This window comes from Pipistrellus hanaki, assembly GCF_964339955.1.
Source record: "Pipistrellus hanaki genome assembly, chromosome: 8".
Taxonomy (NCBI): domain Eukaryota; kingdom Metazoa; phylum Chordata; class Mammalia; order Chiroptera; family Vespertilionidae; genus Pipistrellus; species Pipistrellus hanaki.
The window spans coordinates 86,319,071-86,340,321 of record NC_140510.1 but is presented as its reverse complement, the minus strand read 5'-3'; the positions used below and the strand labels follow the sequence as shown (position 1 = coordinate 86,340,321).

At 54.4% G+C, this 21,251-nt stretch overlaps 1 protein-coding gene across 5 annotated transcripts in view; it reads right to left on the bottom strand.

The window, feature by feature from the left end:
- Positions 1-21,251, bottom strand: part of CALCRL (calcitonin receptor like receptor) — a 66,727-nt gene that overhangs the window by 20,936 nt on the left and 24,540 nt on the right. For 3 of the 5 annotated variants that reach the window (XR_014795752.1, XR_014795753.1, XM_084892453.1), the window contains exons 2-8: positions 13,038-13,128; positions 12,771-12,859; positions 11,597-11,683; positions 8,436-8,568; positions 5,858-5,968; positions 5,657-5,769; positions 5,093-5,184 (exon numbers count right to left, since the gene is read on the bottom strand). Coding sequence is in view for 3 of the 5 variants with exons in the window: in XM_084892453.1 (XP_084748579.1) it covers positions 5,093-5,184; positions 5,657-5,769; positions 5,858-5,968; positions 8,436-8,568; positions 11,597-11,650 (503 nt within the window). In the remaining 2 variants the exon portion in view is untranslated. The remainder of the gene's footprint in view (positions 1-5,092; positions 5,185-5,656; positions 5,770-5,857; positions 5,969-8,435; positions 8,569-11,596; positions 11,684-12,770; positions 12,860-13,037; positions 13,129-21,251) is intronic. The other 2 variants (XM_084892454.1, XM_084892455.1) reach the window with 2 other exon arrangements.

Sequence of the window (21,251 nt, the reverse complement as noted above, 5' to 3'; positions counted from 1 at the left end):
GTTGAATCACGAACCGTCTCAGGAGAAAAGGTACACCTTAAGGAAGGAAACTATAACTGTTCTAATTCAAGAATAAATGCAGACGCCGGATGGGAGGACAAAGTTCACAATGTTGGTTGACTAAGTTCAGATAAGAGCTAAGAAAAAAGGGGAGAATTGGGCCACTGGTCCTGAAAACAAGTAGATAAGCATCGGAGGGTGATTTTACTTCGTTAAGAATACTTGGGCCTCCTGATTGGATGCAGTTTTTTTTGTTTGTTTGTTTTGTTTTTGCTAAGTTTCATCTACGAACTCTTCTCGACCGGCTAGAAATGAGACCATCGTCGATCTCGTTGTAAATGTGCAACTCGGCTTTCGAATTGTTTGGTGTCCGAGCCTGACCGTCAGCAGAGGGAAGACGGCGAGGAGCAGACGGCTCTCCGCGCTCCCTCGGACGGTGCCCACGCCCTCGCCTGTGGAGGGGACGGAGCCTGCCTGGGCTGGGAGGAAGAGCCGGACAGGCTGAGCTCTCAGATGTGAGAGCGATTAACACGTGATTTATGGCTGATCCTGGTGAAGTTTATTTGTTTTGTTTTTTTTTAAACCAAAGGGTTCTGTTTTGCTTTTCCAAGGATCATTACGAGCTGGAGTCATTGTCTCTCAGGCCTTGGCAGGCCCGGCCTCTGTCTCGCTGGGCCCCTCCCTCTCATTTCATCCCCGCCGGCCTCCGCCTGTAACTGGCTGTAATCTAAGACCCGGGTGTATCTGGTCACCAGCGTTTCATGTCCTTCTGTTTCTAATTTAGAGCGTGGATGAGGCGTCCACGTTCCTCCCTAAAGGAAGGAAACCGTGTCCAAATCAAGTCTGTGTGTGGCTCCTGGTTTTTATTAGGATGAACCGTGCCCCTCCGCTAACAAACGGGTTAAAGTGTTACCTGCACCCCAGGCTCGGCCGGAACGCCAGCACACAGGGCGGGTTCGGAGCAGAGAGGCGCTCAGACAGATCCTCTTTCTGACACACAGCGATGTTGTGTGAACCGCCCGTCCCTCTAGGAATTGGCTGGAAGAAAACTAAGATCTGTATTGCTCTTGACGTAGGAACATGCTTCGTGAACCACCCACGTTAGCACGTTCCCAGGCGGCCCAGGCCTTCCTCTGATCTGGCCGCAGCCTCGCACACTCTGCCCCACAGATGCTTCTATGGAGGAGAAGCGTAAGGAGCCCTAGTGACTCGGAGGCAGAAAGGCTGGACGAACGCCAGGGACTTGCCCAAGGTCGAGAGAAGTCATGGGAAAGCTGGCCGTACAAATAAGCGTCCCAGGCCATGCATGCCTTCATTTCTCAAAAACGTACAAAGATTTATGGAAATGCTGATTAAAAACTCGTTAAAGTTTACTGCCTACCATGTGCAACGTCCTGTGCTAAGCCTTGGGGTGCACAAGGCAGCCAGGCCGAGGTCACTACTTCTGCCCCTGCGACGCTAACGCTGGGACATTCTTTGCATTGCTTCCCGTTCAGCGGGCGGCTGTTTGCGGCAGATGGTGGCTTTGCTGTCTGAGTACGCAGTTCTGGGGGTTGTACCTTAGAAGTGTCTTAAAATCGAAGATGATGAATTCTCTAATATGATTCAAGTACTGAGTAAGCTCTATGGAATCTTGTGGGCACAAAAATAGTCTTTTTGACTCGCTTACTTTCTGATATAAATATACCACTGAATTGGTTTATAACATTTTTTGTTCATTATTTAATCACCAGAGGCCCAGCGTACGAAATCGTGCGTGGGCAGGGTCCCTGGGCCATCTCCCGTCCGTTCGCCAGTCCCCAGTCCTGCCCCGCCGCTGCCACCATTGATCGGAGCCTGTGGGCCGGGGGGAGGGACCTAACGGTCTGCCTTCCTCCCGATCACCAGTCCCCAGTCCCGCCCCGCCCCGCAGCTCCCCATGGTTCCCTGTTCGCCACGCTGTGAGTGGAGTCTGCGGGCTGGGGGGTGGGGGGGCAGGGAGGGAGGAGGGACTGAGAGGTGGTCAATGCACCTCATAGCGACTGGCCCAGCAGTCGTTCTGGGCGTTATGGTTGCTGGGCTTTTATTTATTATGTAGGATTTTTCTATATAAACATTATAACAACTTCTTTATCAATGTGGCACCTCTGAAGCTAGCGCTGTGTTCTTTGTTTTTAAAGATCCTAGAGGCATGCCGGGCCTATCAGGGCTAAACATTTCTGTGGAAACCTCTTCAGGAACTAACAAGAAGGAGTGCTAACTCTGCCAGTCACAGGCAACGCCTTCCAAACTGGGCCCTTGGCTGCCTGCTGCCTGTGTGTCTCAGTCTTCCTACCGCGTCTGTGACTCAGGCACGGATCGCTCTGCGTCTGAAAGATGGGGAAACGAGGCGTAAGAAAGGGCAGAGCGGCTGCGGGCTATGCCGCAGGGCACAGTGAGAGGGGTGCTTCTGCTTGGCCCGGGCGCTTACCCTCCCTCCTGTAATGGAGAGTGTCCGGACATAAGAACGGATTTGGTGCTCGGCTGGGGTCACCTGGAGAGGGTTTCTCGTGCTTCACCTAAAGCCCAAGAATGTGGGATAAGAAAGAGACATTCGCTTGTAGCCTTGCTTCTTTCTGTTCAAAGTCTCCATTTTTAAAAGACGGGGGAAGCCCAATGAGATGAGGAGGCCACACAGAGAGGGTGGGGGCTGGGAGGAACCTGCAGGGCTCAGTGACCACTGGGGACCCCGAGAAACCAGGCGTCGGTGGACAGAACCTCTTTCTCTCACGTCTACGCACCACCGCGTCTGCCCGGGGGCGTCTCCCCTCCTTCACCACCTGCCCCCAGAGAGTCCCACCTCTGCCCCCATCCTTCACCACCTGCCCCCGGAGTCCTACCTTCACTCCCCTCCCTCACCACCTGCCTCCGGACAGTCCCACCTCCGCTCCCCTCCCTCACCACCTGCCTCCGGACAGTCCCACCTCCGCTCCCCTCCCTCACCACCTGCCCCCGGAGTCCCACCTCCGCTCCCCTCCCTCACCACCTGCCCACAGAGAGTCCCACCTCTGCCACCATCCTTCACCACCTACCTCCGGATAGTCCCACCTCTGCTCCCCTCCTTCACCACCTGCCTCCGGACAGTCCCACCTCCGCTCCCCTCCCTCACCACCTGCCCCCAGAGAGTCCCACCTCTGCCACCATCCTTCACCACCTACCTCCGGATAGTCCCACCTCCGCTCCCCTCCCTCACCACCTGCCTCCGGACAGTCACACCTCCGCTCCCCTCCTTCACCACCTGCCCCCGGACAGTCCCACCTCCGCTCCCCTCCCTCACCACGTGCCCCCCAGACAGTCCCACCTCCGCTCCCCTCCCTCACCACGTGCCCCCCAGACAGTCCCACCTCCGCTCCCCTCCCTCACCACGTGCCCCCCAGACAGTCCCACCTCCGCTCCCCTCCCTCACCACGTGCCCCCCAGACAGTCCCACCTCTGCTCCCCTCCCTCACCACCTGCCCCCAGAGAGTCCCACCTCTGCCCCCATCCTTCACCACCTGCCCCGGGATAGTCCCACCTCCGGGGCCTTCGATTCTGGGAATCAGCATGAGCTCTCTCCCCACTCCGCTCCCCGTCCCTGTTTCCCCGGAGCTCACTGGAACTCGGCAGTAACTTCTGTTAACCTGTGTCACTATCCTACAGGAGCAATGCTAGATGGTGACAGTGTGCTCTGTGTGTCCACCTGACTGCTTGGCCCCATGATAAACCAATGGTCCGGTTTGTCCTCCCAGGCAGTGACTCCTATATGCCAGCTACCATCCGAGCCGTCTTTGCTCCGTACTCTGAACAGTATTATGACCATTTGTAAAGAGCGGAAGCTCCCTAAAACCGGCATCAGGAGGAGTCCACGCTATCAGTGAAATGGTGAAGGCAATTTAGGGTGTATTCCACATTTTATATCACTGCACTGCTTATCATCAAAATTGAGTGGCGCCTGAAATTGAGTCCAGTCCTGTTAGGCTAACTCGCCATTGTAGGGTTGTTTTTTGTGTTTTTTTTTTGGTTGTTTGTTAGTTCACTATAGTGGATGAACAGTTAGTTGTCCATTCGAGATAAACTTTAAGTATAAGCAAGGTTATCACTTGAACACTTTAATTTTATTTTTATACATCGGCAAGACACTCCTTTGCTTTAACTCAGTTTTGCCTCCATAGCATGCTAGCCATCTTTTTTTTTTTTTTTTTTAAGTGTGGAGTTTAGCACAGATACAGCTACTTAATGCACAGAACACTCTTGATTTTTTTAGAAATTGCTCTTTAAAAAAATAGGCCTATTAACATGTGAAAAACGAGAGAACTATTTGGGGGGGAAATGAAATTTCTAGCCACCCTTTTAAAATGAGAAATGGTTCTGCAGATTGTATCGTAATGAAACAGTGAGGAAGACGTGACATCAGCTCCTCACCCTTCACATAGAATTCTGTAGTTATTGGTGGTGACCAAAATTATGAGAACCATGTTAATGCATAAAATAATACACACACACACACACACACACACACGCACACACATATGTGTGTGTGTATTTGGGAATTTACTTTCCTATTATTAAAAAAAATCACTTGTTGTATCAAGAAACTAGAACTGAGTCTCCCTCCTCCCAAATGACTGTTATTTCAAGTAAAATTAAATGTATAATTTAATCATTTTAATAATGATCCCCTACATAAAAAATGAACCATAGTACATTGATATTATTATTTTTAACCAGATATGTTAAATGCTATTGCTATCATTCGCATAAAATCCAGTTCTTATAATGTACCACGTATCCTGATAATAAAATTGACCAAAAAGCTGAAAGTTCAACTCAGACGGCCTTTAATACGTGGCCGTCTCCAAGGCAGCTGGAACTGTCACAGGTGACTTCCTTCTGACGTTGCCGCTAATTTTATAAAGTTGTGGTTTTAGATAAAGTTGATATATTATATTACAAGTTATTCCAAGCATCCAATTTGCTTGAAACATTGTGAATCATCTACACTTCACGTGTTTTATCAGCACATAACACACCAGCTACACGGCACAGCACTCACCGAAGACAGCTGGTAAGCTGACCCCATGTCACGTGTACTCACTTGAAGTAAAAGAATATGCCGAGTGAGATGAGCAGCGATGCGATAGACAGTCCATGTCCAATGATGGCCAGGTAGAACAAATTCAGTGCCGTCTGCAATTTAGAATAAAAAGACAGTAAGGCTTATGTCCATACCGCAGTCCTACACGTGCAGAAGACCCAGTTCAACGGAACGCACTGTGTGCTCACAAACATGTGACCTATGGCCTTCTCATCTAGCCTGCAAACCGAACACATCTGGAGCGAGGGACATCGATGCAACCTATCCAGAGACATCCACTCTTACCACTTGTGTGCCCTTCTTACGTAAGAGTTAGACGTCCTATATTAAGTTTACTCAGGAATACTGTCATGGTCTAGGCCAGTGGTCGGCCAACCTCAGCTCTGGAGCCATAGGTGGCTCTTTGGCCCCTGGAGTGTTCTAACGCCACTTCTTCAAAACAGACTCGCCCAGGCCGAAAACCGACATCTGCGCACGGGCCACAAAGTTCCCATCGCGCTGTCCGTGTTTGTGGAAGAGCCACAGGCAAGGGCCCAAGAGCCCCCCGCCCCAGCCCGGACGCACCTGCACCCGCTCGTGGGTGTTGGTGTTGCACCGCGTGTAGTTGGTCCACGTCCGGTTGCTCGCCGGGTGTCGGAACCAGTGTCCGTCCTGGTCGCAGATCTTCGTGACCTTCTCTGTGACCGGGAAGAGGAGAGGAGGACTGTCCAGCGGCCCTCAGGGGGCCAGGGGCGGGGGAGGGTGGGGGTCCCGGCGGCCGGTTACCTGAGGGGTCGAAGTCCTGGAAGTAGTCGGGGCAGTGCTGCACGGACTCGGTGCCCGCCGCCACGTAGTTCCAGCACAGCCAGCCATCCCACGTCCGGTTGCAGTGCGTGCCTGGGGGGGGGGGGGGGGGGGGGGGAGAGTGACAATCCAGCAGCTGTCCCCGAGGACAGCCTTTTAACAAACATACATGTACTTATCCATTCAGAGAGGAAGGGAGAGGGAGAGAGAGACATCCGTGACGAGAGAGAGTCATGGATCAGCTGCCTCCTGCACGCCCCACACTGGAGATCGAGCTGGCAACCTGGGCCTGTGTCCTGACCGGGAATCAAACCTGGGACCCTTCAGCCCACAGGTCGACGCTCTATCCACTGAGCCACTGAGTGACACCGGCCAGGGCCATCCATGGTTTTGATGGTGGGACGGAGGCTGTCTGCTGCTGAAGACTCACGTGCACCCTGAGCCACGCCCGGTGTGAGCCAGGAGTCACTGGGTAACGTTGTCATTGTGCCCACGGCACAGAGGGCACTCTCACACCGAGGCCAGGCCGGCTGCACCCCGAGGCACAGAGGGCACTCTCACACCGAGGCCAGCCGGCTGCACCCCGAGGCACAGAGGGCACTCTCACACCGAGGCCAGGCCGGCTGCACCCCGAGGCACAGACGGCACTCTCACACCGAGGCCAGGCCGGCTGCACCCCGAGGCACAGAGGGCACTCTCACACCGAGGCCAGGCCGGCTGCACCCCGAGGCACAGAGGGCACTCTCACACCGAGGCCAGGCCGGCTGCACCCCGAGGCCACACGGTGGCCCTGCACACCTGCCCGTCTCCGCTGGCCGGGACGCCCTTGTGGGTGCGTGAGCGTGCAGGGGTTTCCTCACCGTCACAGTGAGAATAACTGGTCTCCATGTTACAGTGAAAGGTGTCTGCATTTGTATGCAAATAGCTTAATGCTTGGTCATTCAACCCCTGTGGACCTAATATGATCGGTTGTCCTTGTCTGGCTTACTTTAAAGATGTTTTTAACTGAATAAATATCTTCTAATAAGAATGCTCAAGCAGCCCTACCCGGTTTTGCTCAGTGGATAGAGCATCGGCCCGCAGACTCGAGGATCCCGGGTTCGATTCAGGTCAAGGGCATGTACGTTGGTTGCGGGCACATCCCCGGTAGGGAGTGTGCAGGAGGCAGCTGATCGGTGTTTCTCTCTCATCGTTGTTTCTAACTCTCTGCCCCTCTCCCTTCCTCTCTGTAAAAAAATCAATAATATATATATTTTATTTATTTTTGTTTATTTTAAAAAATATATTTTATTGATTTTTTACAGAGAGGAAGGGAGAAGGATAAGAGTTAGAATCAACGATGAGAGAGAAACACCGATCAGCTGCCTCCTGCACACTCCCTACCGGGGATGTGCCCTCAACCAAGGTACATGCCCTTGACCTGAATCGAACCTGGGATCTTTCAGTCCACAGGCCAACACTCTATCCACTGAGCCAAACCGGTTTCAGCAAAATGTATATATTTTTTAAAAAAAGAATGTTCAAGCAGAGGTACCCAAGTTCTTCTCCAAAGATAAACAAGTTACTTTGTTCAGATATAAATTAAAATTTTAAAAGTTGACCAATGTGGAGAAAAACCCACATTTTTTCTCTTTCTCACATGCAAGTACATCTTGACAGTTACAAATATTACTAACAACCTACTTTTAATAACAACTTTAGTTACATAAATATGAAATATAAATAATATATAAATGACATATAAATATATCAAATATTTCAAAAAATTTAAGATCCTTGTTTCCACTGATAGTTTAAAATCTAGGGATAGCTAGAATCTTTATCTTCTGCTTTGTCATATTGTGAGTTTTGCATTTTATATTTGAAGAAAACCATGTCGGTAAGGCTGCCAGATAAAATACAGGTACTATTTTCTATTATTATTATTATTATTATTATTATTATTATTATTATTATTTTGCTAAGTCTGGCCACTGTACTGGCGTTCCCCATCTTTACATCTTCAGAATTGGGGCCAAGAAAGGCATTTAGGAGATTCTCAGTGAGCGCCTCAGACATAGCTGAAGACTAACAGTGGGAGCAAAAGCACTTATACTTCTTTAACCTTGCCACCAAATGTGCTATCCAACGTATAATTCGTAGAAAAACAATTGTCCGTCATCTTATTATGCAGACTCCTATCAAGCAGCTCATTCAAAACCTAATTACATACGCTGAAGATCAACGGTCACTTATTTAATTCAAGACACTTACTCAATTGGATACTTTAAATATTGTCATACCATAACAGTTGCTACTAACAATATCCCTGTTGCACATATTCTTATCAGAATCTTGTAGGAGAGAGACATTATGTCATGAAGTGTTCTCCCTAAGTAAATAATAATGAAAACGGTTCATGTACCAGAAAAGTGAGCCACTAACCATTGTTAACAGGGACCTCAGACACCCGTCTGCTGGGACGGGGTGGTTTTCAGGGACCTCAGACACCCGTCTGCTGGGACGGGGTGGTTTTCTCTTAGGAACAGATCAGTGCGTCTGAAGGGAACAGTCACCTTACCTTCGGCGTGCTGCTCGGGGTCTTGCATGATTTTCTGGTAGCACTCATACTGCGCCGTCATGATCTTATTTCTGGTGACGCTCAGCTTCCTCTGTTCGGTCTGGCTCTGCTCCAGTTCCGCCGGGACGGGAACCTGCGGGATTCAGAGGAAGATGTCAGGACTGAGCACAGGCCTGCCGCAGGCCTGGGTTCCGCTGGGAAACGGTCAGGGCAGAGCTCGGTCCTCGGTCTCTGCGAGGCCGCGCGAGGCCGTCTCCATAGCGACCGTCTCCCGTGCCGGTCCTGGCGCTGAGAGGAGCGAGGGGTGCGGAGGGCAGAGCCGCGGGCCTGGCCGTCGGGTCCTGAAGCTCGGCTCCCGGACGCGTGTGGCTGCAGACGGGCCACGGGCACAGCCGGGCCGCTAACCACTCTGAGCGCGGGAGGGAGGCCGCCCAGCCCGGCCGGCCCTGCGTTCTCTCCTAACGGAGACCCAGACCACGGAGAAGGTCCGTGGCCCCGACAACACTCCCCATGGCTGTCGCTTTCCTAATTCTGTTTGGATCGTCAGGATCGTGACCAGCTCGTCGGTGACGCTGGCGGGTAGAGTTTTATTCTGTGCAAGTCCGTGACGGCTTCAGAGGGTCCATATTTAGGTTCCTCCGTTTTTGGGACCATGGCCGGCCTCACTTCCAATGTTTACGTGACCTTTTCTCCCCGTTTTGTGATGTAAAATCGGCATAATCCTCTCTTCAACCTCATCTCTCTTTTTAAAACACAGATTTTAGATTTTTATTGTTGATAGTATTTACAGATGTCTCAGTTCCCCCCCCCCCCTTTACTCCCCTCTGCCTTATCCCCCTCTGCCCAGCCCCTACGACCCCCCGGCCTTCACCCCTCCCCATAGCCCGTGTCCATGGCCCGTGCACATCAGTATGTATGTTCTTTGGCTTCTCTCTCCTCATCCCCCTCCCCCGCTTTGAGGCACGTCCCTCTGTTAACGCCTCCCTCCCTCATCTCTCGGTCGGTTTGTTGGCGCATTAGATCCCACGTGAGGGAGACGGTGTGATGGTCCCTCTGACTGGCAGCCACGACTCCACTTGGCATTGGTGTGCTGACGGGTTCCACAGCAGCTCTCCTCCTCCTCTCTTGTCCCTGGCTCACGGTGTTCCTGCTTCCTCGCAGGAAGCTGAGTCGGGGAGGGCTGAACAGCCGCGCTCCCTGGGTGCGACCCCTCTCCCCACCGTCCTCGGCCCCCGACCAGGACTGCTCCCGCCTCGGCTCCTCTTTATTTCCCAGCAAACACGCAGGCGCCGGCTTGCTGCGCGAGTAGAAATGTGAACGCATCACAACATCAAGAAAACGCACGGCTGTTCTCCGGCTCTCCGGAGTGTGGAGAGCTGCGTAGAATCAGCATCATTCTGACCCTCACTTAACGTAAAAGCTCCATCCGTCCTAGCTGCTTTGGCCCAGTGAGTAAAAAGTTGGCCTGCAGACTGAAGGGTCCTGGGTTCGATTCAGGTCAAGGGCACTTGGGGGCTCGATCCCCAGTAGGGGGCGAGCAGGAGGCAGCTGCCCACGATTCTCTTTCCTCGCTGATGTTTCTGTCTCTCCCTCCCTCGCCCTTCCTCTCTGAAATCAATAACAATGTATTAAAAATAAATAAGGAAAAGCTCGGGTTGGCACGCGCTGTCAGGAGTGGGCACAGCTGCTAAACCCGATGACCCGGTTGGCGGTCCGTGACGGCGTCTCTGCCAGCCCAGCCGCGGGGGCAGCTGGGGCCACGCTCGGGGCCGGTGGGCTGACGGGTCCCGGCTCTGAGTCTGGTCCGTTTCCCGCGAGGGCACCGGGCAGGCACCGAGGGCACCGGGCAGGGCCCCGGGCACCTGGCAGGGCAGGGCAGGGCCGCTGCTCCGGCCGCTCCCGGGCAGGAATGCAGCCCGCTCTCCTCCGGTCCGTCCTGTGTTTTTCTTGAGCTCCTCTGTTTGCCTCTTGGTGGGGTTTGCTTGGAAAGCCACAGGCCAAGTATGTGCTGGCACAGAGCCGAGGGGATCAGGTCCCTCAGCTCTCCTCCGGGGAACGAGCCGGGGGACACGCCGGGCCAGGCCGGGGGTGGGGGGGGGCCTGGGGGTGGGGGGGCGCCACTGTCCAGGCGTGTCCTCCCGCCTCGGGCTCCTCTGGGATCTTTGCAGGGAATGCTGATGGCGCGGCAGGGCGAGTGTGCGGCAGAGAAACAGGCAGAATATTGCTGTAAAGAAACGTGAAATTGGCCCTGGCCGGTGCGGCTCAATGGATAGAGCATTGGCCTGTGGACTGAAGGGTCCTGAGTTTGATCAGGGCACAGGCCCAGGTTGTGGACTAGATCTCGGCTGCCTCCAATGCATGCAGGAGGCAGCAGAGCCATGATTCTCTCCTATCAGTGATGTTTCTATCCCCCTCTCCCTCTCCTTCTCTGAAATCATTAAAAATGTTTTTTTGAAAAAAGAAACATCACATTAACTGTGTGGGGCCTGCGATGGTCCAGCAGAGCAGCTGCTTTTTCGTCCTCCCTGGCCCTCCCTCCACTCCCAGCCCAGCATCCCCTGCGGAGACGGCAGAGGCGACGTGCACACACTCAGTACACGCCTGCCCCACGCTTGCCCCACGCATGCATCACGCCGGGCTGCGGGCCTGCCGGACACGGCCCAGTGCTGATCTGAATGGCAGGACGAGGAAATGAACCCAAAACCCAGCGCACAGTTCGGAGTGGGGTTCTAATCGATGTCAGCCAATCAGCGGGCAGAACGGGAGGCACCGCAGCAGGTTAGCGGGTCTCGGACTCCTCAGACCCGGCTGAAACAGCTGACCTACTACGCTCCGCTGTGCGGTGAGCCACCTGTTGTGTTTCCAGCCCGATCAGTCCTTTCCTCTGGGTCACGCGTGGCTGTGTCCCTGGAACTGTCTCACTCTGCGTTCCCACCCGACGGCCCACCCTCCCTCGTCCCTGCTCGGGACAGAACGCCGTAAGCGCACACGGACAGGAAGGCATCCCTGCAGAGCTGACCGGTGTGAGCCTGTACCTGGTTTGTACATCAAGTAACGGCAGGGCGTTTGTGGTGATTCATCTTTACCAACTACCGATGTACCAGAAGTTAGACAGGCGAGAGTCGCAGTGAGGCAGATGTGCCGGAAAGAAGCGTGCTTACCATGAGGAAAGGCAGGAGGCACAGGACACACAGCACACGCCTTTTCTCCATCATGGAGGCCCCAATAGAATGTGTATATAGTACAAACTGCAATAGAAAGTGAAAAAAATAATTCATCAATATTTATGAACTATATATACATGGTTCTCAACAGAGAATTTCTTTCAGATGACACAATAATTTTGCTTTAAGGATTTGAGTAATAGTCTTATGTGTTACAAAGTTAAGAGCATTATGGTTTCAAATACTGATGAGCTTGATTAAATACATTTCAATTAAATTTAATTAGTCTCACAAACGGGAAAGCTTCTTGCACATCCATGTTTAGTAACCAGAGACAGCTTGTTCTCCTTCACCGAAATTGGGATAAAATAATTAAAGTGTCAAAATAAAGAGTTTTACAAAACATAAAAGCACCACCTTGGATGGCATATTTACTATAAAACTCATCTTTATTTTCTATAAGTATTAATCTCTTTTTTTTTAATTTTCTGAGTTTTCAATATGTTAAAGGGACAAATTGCTCTTGGGCCAATTTTCTTGAGAATCAATACTCATATTTCATTAAAATGGCCTTACACTTTTATAGAAATGGCCTTACAATTTCATAGAAATTATTCTTCACTGAAGGACTCAGCTGGGTGCTTTTATTTTTTATTTTTTAACCAGGGAATAAACTATTCCTAAGTCATCGGCATTATTAGGATTTGGTTGCGGAAGACAGACAATACCAACCAAAACCATTTCTGTCCAGCGTTTCTAAGTGTAGACAGAATCCTGAACAGATGAGCAGCGGCCCCTGGCCCGCCACGCCGAGCTCACGGCATGCTGGGAAAGGTGTGTGACACCCACTCCCTGGAAGGCGCCCGCGAACACCCCGGACACACCCTCAGGAGGCACAAGTTACCCGGGTGTCACCCTCACATACGGCGAGAGGCGTGTAGAAATGTTTCTCTAAGGAGGTGAAACATTTCCCATCGATAGGTGTTTGTCAGGGAAGGATAACCGTGGATTCCATTTTGTTAGGGAAGTTGTGCTTCTCATGCTTGGGCGAGGGTGAGAATGCGAACTCTGGACGCCTTGCCCACGTGCTCTGTGGATTGTTGATCATTGGGCGCCACGGGAACGCCAGGACCAGCACAGAGTCTATGCAGCTCCCTCTCCAGCGACTCACCTGGAAGCTGTCTATTCAGGCAACGGGAGCTCTCTCCCACAGAACGCTTCTCTCCTGTCTGCTGTCCTGGGGCTTTATGACGAGCTGACCTTAAGGAAAATAGGACCAAAAAAATTAGAAGCACTGTATTAATGTTAGATATTAAAAACCAGGCATGTGGTAACAGAAGGGAAGTAGTAATCAAGTTCTTACAATTCAGTAACGAATGAGCTGATATCTTAGTGTTTATTACATTTCATGAGAAAAATCTAATTTTCTCATACTCACATGCACAGTTGTCTCCAGACCCAAATCACATTTTCCCTTGGATCACGTTCAACACGGTCTTGAAGAACTTCTGAACTGCTGGGGTCATGACCTAAAACATTGAGTGACATAGTAATTAATATCGTTTTAATGGACCAAAATTACTCCCATGATAAACTGAAATTTTCAAAACAAAGACCACTATGAAACTGATATTTTTTATTAAACTATTCCAATTTTTAAAAAGTCTCTTTTGCTTACATTATGTTGGTGATCTGTCACACATATATGTTGTTTTTCCATTAGATAGAGAACCATCAATTTTCATTTATCCAGGATACCTGGATACTGAAAAATCTAAGTGAATATTTTATCCAAGTAAACTTCAAAGAACTCTAATAGAATAAAAGGTTTTAAAATTAGACCCGAGTTTAATCTTTCTTTGAATAACTTTCTTTTTCTAATCTTCTTGGGGGACGTGGTGTTAGTTTTGTGTATCTCTTTCCCTTGCTGGTATGGTTTCTCAGAGCCAGAAGCCATTTCTTAAAAATATGTATATACTTTTGTTGATTTCAGAGAGAGAGAGAGAGAGAGAGAGAGAGAGAGAGAGAGAGAGAAACATCAATGATGAGAGAGAAACATGGATTGGTTGCCTCTTCACGCTCCACATTGGGGATCGAGCCCACAACCCAGGCATGTGCCCTGACCAGGAATCGAACTGTGACCTGGTTCATAGGTGGGCGCTCAACCACTGAGCCACGCCAGCTGGTCGCTAGAAGCCATTTCTGATTGACCTTCATAAGCTTTGTGACTGGCAGGTGCCTTACACTTGAAGTATAAATGAATGAAAAGAGGAACCGTGAAAGCACTTCAGGGTTTTAAACTTAAAAACAAGAACACTAATCATAACCACCAATGACCATTTATGTTACGGGTGCTTTTATAAATGCTAACAGAAGGCTTTACATGGTGTTGGAATCTGTGCGACAGTAAAAATGGGGGGTGGGGGGTTCTTATATCAGCATGTTTAGTTTCTTACACAAAGTCCTGAAACTACTCAGATTTCAAGTTCTGTGGTTGGCTGGATAGTGAACAAACTGTAGTTTATTATACCGACTTGAAAATCCTAACAATTAAGCCAAAATTAAAACAGTATTTCATAGTTTTTCTGTAGCGAATGCATGTAATACCAAAATATACAAATATAAATGTCAATGGATATTATTCTATGTGGAAGTCAGACAGGATCTATGAAACAATTCTTGATGCCTTACACAGGAGTAAGTGTTCCATCACCTGCGATAACTGAAGGGAAAGTGCTTCCAGAGCCTGTGTGGAGCTTTTCCTGAACCCAGCGCGCCTGAAAGATCTTCCACCCAACACGGTTGCTTATCTAGTAGCTTCGAGATCCCCGTCCCAAAAGGTGTCCCAGCAAAAGGTCCCCGGTGTGCCTACAGCGTTCCGGCACCGATGTTTTAAGAGGACTTTGTTCAACTCACAGAATATTTATCCTCACGAGTAAGTTCAGTCTCACAGCTTCCTTCCCCGCCCCGGCCGGCTGGAACGTGGGCTCCGGGAGTGAGGGTGCTCTCGCACTGAGTACCGTGTGGCACCCCAATCCAGGGCCGGGCTGTGGCCCCGGGTGCCTCAGGGGCAGAAGCGCGTGGGGGGGGGGGGGCCGTCTTTCAGGCACAGGGTGAGCACCTGCCCGTTGTACCAGGGGGTCCCGTTCACAGGAGTCGTCTGCTCTACAGAGGGCCGATCCCATCTCCTCGCCAGTGGACACTTGGCGGGAAGAATGGTTATGGAGGGATTAAACTAATTCTTTTTCACCACGGTTTCTCTAGATCCGTGGTCGGCAAACTGCAGCTCGAGAGCCACATGCGGCTCTTTGGCCCCTTGAGTGTGGCTCTTCCACAAATCACCATGGCCTGGGCGAGTCTGTTTTGAAGAAGTGGCATTAGAAGAAGTTTAAGTTTTAAAAATGTGGCTCTCCAAAGAACTGTCAGTCGTTGTGCTGTTGATATTTGGCATGTTGACTAATGAGTGCCGACCACTGCTCTAGATCAACAACAGATGCATTGTGCAGGGAACGCCACACAGACACATCTGAAGGTCTGTTTAAACCGAGTCCCACGTAACGGCATGGCTGCTATCAGATGTATGCTCAACTGTGTTCCTTGGTTTAGCTCTCGGGTCTCTGCACACTGCCTTTAACATGATCATTCAGCAAGTGGTTCTCTCTTTTTATTTTTAATATTATTTAAAAAATATTCTTCTTGATCTCAGAGGGAAAGGTGAGGGAGAGAGAGAAGACGCATCAATGATAACAGAGAATCATTGCTCTTCTGCCTCCTGCACGCCCCACACTGGGGATGGAGCCCGCAACCCGGCCTGTGCCCTGACCGGGAACCGAGCCGTGACCTCCAAGTTCACAGGTCGACGCTCAACCACCAGCCAGTGGCTCTCTCTCCAGTGTTTACCTCGTTCTAAATTTGCCTTTCCTGAAATACATCTGATGGGAGCTGGCCAGAGTGTTAAGCAAATTACTGTGAATCTCCTTCAGTCCTGAGAGTTGGCTGCACATTGCCTGTGGCGTGTAGTGGCTCTTAGTGCTGAGCAGATATGGAGTATGTAGCTGGAGGAGGTCAAGTTGAATGACTAACTCTCCTGTGGGATTCTTCTAAGTGCGGTAGCTTGTCTGGTGGGAAAAGCACTTGGTCGAAGATGAGCACCCGCTGTAAACTCTGAAGCGCTCTGTGGTCCCAGCGGGACTCGCAGCCGTTACTGACGATTTCTCTTCCTGACCGCCGGCTGCGTGCTTCCCGCAGGACTGCAGTTTATGTTCTCATCTCAACATCAAGCCCCCGGGAGACTGGGTGCTACTATTAGAAACAAAATGATGTCTGTAAGCATGGAATAAAAAATAGCCATTTCCAAACGGACTGCTCCTCTGGAGAGTAGGAAGGATTTGTGCCGTCACAGCAGGAACGGGGAGAAATAGGACCGCCTTCAGACCCGGACACCGTCCGCGGCTCTCAGGCCGTCCTGGGATGTTCTTTCTTTTTTTCTTTCTTTTTTTTTAATTGCCACAGATCTCTCCACAAGACACTTTTCACAGATTGTACTGCTGAAATCATAAATTCTAGCCAGTCTTCTTGACTCATTTCCATGTAAAGGCATGGAAAATTATAAGTAGAAGCAACAATAGTGACTTGTCAAACACAAATGTATAAACCCTACAAATGCATACGTGCCTTGCAAGCCTGCTTCTCCTTCCCCCCAGTTTTTATCACTCTTGTGTATACTATTTTCTTCTCTTTGTAATAAGTCTTATTTTGAATTGCCTAATCCTAATACTAAAAGTGCCTGTTCAATCCAAGATGAAGGGGGAAAAACACAACTTTCCTCTTCCTCTCCTCCGTTTCCAAACTACCTCAGATTTTTGTCGGCCGGAAGCCATGCCATGCTCCCATTTGTTTATCCGGCTCCAGAGCTGGCCAACGAGCACTCCCCAGCATGACTAACTGCCGGCGCGTGTCCTGCCGGGGCGGGGCACAGCCGGCCATCCGCCATCTCGTACGCGCCTTCACGGGCGGAACGTGCCACCCGCTGCACTTCTCCTGAACCCGAACCGGGACTCCCCCCTGCCCCCCCCCCACTCCCCCCCACACAATTCCCCTCCACATCCCCCCACACCCCCAACACCCCCCACACTCCCCCCACACCCCCCACACTCCCCACACACTCACCCCACACCTCCCCCCACACTCCCCACACAATTCCCCTCCACACTCCCCCACACAATTCACCCCCACACACTCCCCCACACACTCCCCCACACCCCCCCACACACTCCCCCCACACCCCCCACACTCCCCACACCCCCCACACAAACTCCCCCCACACTCCCCCACACACTCACCCCACACACCCCCCCACACACCCCCCCACACACTCCCCCAACACTCCCCACACACTCCCCCCACACCCCCCACACTCCCCCCACACTCCCCCACACCCCCCCACACTCCCCCCACACCCCCACACTCCCACACCCCCCACACTCACTCACCCCACACTCCCCACACTCCCCCACACACGCACCCCACACTCCCCCACACTCCCCCACACAATTCCCCTCCACATCCCCCAACAATTCCCCTCCACATCCCCCCCACACCCCCAACACCCCCCACACTCCCACACCACTCCCCCACACCCCCCCACACAATTCCCCTCCACACTCCCCCACACAATTCACCCCCACACACTCCCCCACACACCCCCCCCACACACCCCACACACTCCCCCACACACCCCCCACACTCCCCCACACCCCCCCACACTCCCCCCACACCCCTCCACAGCCCCCCACACCCCCCACACTCCCCCCACACCCCTCCACAGCCCCCCACACTCCCCCCACACTCCCCCACACCCCCCCACACCCCCCACACCCCTCCACAGCCCCCCACACCCCCCACACTCCCCCCACACCCCCCACACTCCCCCCACACCCCCCCACACTCCCCACACCCCTCCACAGCCCCCACACCCCCCACACTCCCCCCACACCCCCCACACTCCCCCCACACCCCCCCACACACTCCCCCACACCCTCCCCCACACACCCCCACACACTCCCCCACACTCCCCACACACCCCCCACACAATTCACCCCCACACACTCCCCACACACCCCCCACACACACCCCACACACTCCCCCACACTCCCCCCACACCCCTCCACACCCCCCCACACACTCCCCCACACCCCCCCCACACCCCCCCCACACACTCCCCCCACACTCCCCCCACACACCCCCCACACAATTCACCCCCACACACTCCCCACACACTCACCCCACACTCCCCCCACACTCCCCCACACAATTCCCCTCCACACTCCCCCACACAATTCACCCCCACACTCTCCCCCCACACACCCCCCCACACACCCTCCCCACACACTCCCCCCACACTCCCCCCACACCCCCCCACACTCCCCCCACACCCTTCCACAGCCCCCCACACACCCCCCACACTCCCCCCACACTCCCCCCACACTCCCCCCACACTCCCCCCACACTCCCCCCACACTCCCCCCACACAATTCCCCTCCACACTCCCCCACACAATTCACCCCCACACCCCCCACACTCCCCACACACTCCCCCACACACTCCCCCACACACCCCCCACCACTCCCCCACACAATTCCCCTCCACACTCCCCCACACAATTCACCCCACACACCCCCCCCACACACCCCACACACTCCCCCACACCCCCCCACACTCCCCCCACACCCCTCCACAGCCCCCCACACCCCCCACACTCCCCCCACACCCCTCCACAGCCCCCCACACCCCCCACACTCCCCCCACACCCCTCCACAGCCCCCCACACTCCCCCCACACCCCCCCACACACTCCCCACACCCCTCCCCCACGCACCCCCCACACACTCCCCCCACACACTCCCCACACACCCCCCCACACAATTCACCCCCACACACTCCCCCACACACCCCCCACACACACCCCACACACTCCCCCACACACTCCCCACACACTCCCCCACACTCACCCCACACTCCCCCACACACTCCCCCACACACCCCCCCACACCCCCCCACACTCACCCACACAATTCCCCTCCACACTCCCCACACAATTCACCCCACACACTCCCCCACACCCCACACACACCCTCCCCACACACTCCCCCACACTCCCCCCACACTCCCCCACACCCCCCCACACAAACTCCCCCCACACCCCTCCACAGCCCCCACACTCCCCCACACCCTCCACAGCCCCCCACACTCCCCCCACACCCCTCCACAGCCCCCCACACTCCCCCCACACCCCCCCACACACCTCCCCACACCCTCCCCCACACTCCCCCCACACACTCCCCCCACACACTCCCCACACACACCCCCCACACAATTCACCCCCACACACTCCCCCACACACTCCCCCACACCCCCCACACTCACCCCACACTCCCCCCACACTCACCCACACAATTCCCCTCCACACTCCCCACACAATTCACCCCCACACACCCCCACACTCCCCCCACACTCACCCTCCCCACACACTCCCCCACACACTCCCCACACACTCCCCCACACCCCCCACACCCCCCCACTCCCCCCACACACTCCCCCCACACACTCCCCCCACACCCCCCACACACACCCTCCCCACACCCCCCACACACTCCCCCACACACTCCCCACACACTCCCCCACCCCCCATCCCCCCCCACACTCCCCCACACTCCCCACCACCCCCCCACCACACCCTCCCCACACACCCCACACACTCCCCCCACTATTCCACACAATTCCCCTCCACCCCCACACAATTCACCCCCCACCCCACACTCCCCCCACTCCACCCCACACTCCCCCCACACTCACCCACACAATTCCCCTCCACACTCCCCCACACAATTCACCCCCACACACTCCCCACACACTCCCACACCCCCCCACACTCCCCACACTCCCCCACACACTCCCCCCCACACACCCTCCCCACACACCCCCCACACACACCCCTCCCCACACCCCCCCACACACTCCCACACACTCCCCACACACCCCCCACACCCCCCACACCCCCCCCACACTCCCCCACACTCCCCACACACCCCCCCCACACACCCTCCCCACACACCCCCCACACACACCTCCCCCACACACTCCCCCACACACTCCCCACACACTCCCCCACACCCCCCACACTCCCCCCACACCCCTCCACAGCCCCCCAACACACTCCCCCACACCCCCCACACTCCCCACACCCCCCCACACTCCCCCCACCCCTCCACAGCCCCCCACACTCCCCCCACACCCCCCCACACTCCCCCACACCCCCCCACACTCCCCCACACCCCTCCACAGCCCCCCACACCCCCCCCACACCCCCCCACACCCCCCCACACACTCCCCCACACCCTCCCCCACACACTCCCCCACACACCCCCCACACACACCCCACACACTCCCCCACACACTCCCCACACACTCCCCCCACACACTCCCCCACACTCACCCCACACTCCCCCCACACTCCCCACACAATTCCCCTCCACACTCCCCCACACAATTCACCCCCACACACTCCCCCACACCCCCCACACACACCCCACACACTCCCCCACACACTCCCCCACACTCCCCCCACACTTCCCCCACACCCCCCACACTCTCCCCCACACCCTCCACACACACTCCCCCCACACTCCCCCCACACACCCCCCCCACACCCTCCACACCCCTCCACAGCCCCCCCACACTCCCCCCACACCCCTCCACAGCCCCCCACACCCTCCCCACACACTCCCCCACACTCCCCCCACACACCCCCCACACACTCCCCCACACTCCCCCCACACCCCCCCACACTCCCCCCACACCCCCACACACTCCCCCACACCCCCCCACACACTCCCCCACACACCCCCCACACACTCCCCCACACACTCCCCCACACACCCCCCACACACTCCCCCACACACCCCCACACACTCCCCCACACTCCCCCCACACTCACCCACACACCCCCCACACACTCCCCCCACACTCCCCCCACACCCCCCCACAGCCCCCCCACACCCCCCCACACTCCCCCCACACTCCCCCCACACCCCCCCACACTCCCCCCACACCCCTCCACAGCCCCCCCACACCCCCACACACACTCCCCCCACACCCCCCCACATTCCCCCCCACACAATTCCCTCCACACTCCCCCCACACTCCCCACCTGCCTGGCACACAGGCCCTCCTCTGCCCTGTGTGAGGCAGAGCCTGTGCCGGCGAACAACGCCACATGCCTCCCACCCACTCCTCGCGGCTGCTTGCCTTTCTCTTTTTTGGCTAAAGTTATCCTTGCAAAGCGCTGTCTCTCCTCCAGCAGAGCCTGCTGCGGACGAGATGCCCGTACAGGTGTGGTCCCCCCCCCCATAGCCCCCGCCACGCAGAGAGGACGCACAGAGGTGCGTGCAGAGCAGCCTGCTCACAGGATGGACTTAGTCAAGCGAGAAAGATCGTGGCCTGGATGCCACGCCCAAGAGCTTAGATTCCGTTCTATGGGCCCCTGTGAGGCCCAGGCGGTGAAGGTCAGGCTAACGACCGAGGGGATGAAATAAGCTTCCAGTTATGAAATAAGTTTCTTATATCTATTGTATATCATCTATATCTATATTTAT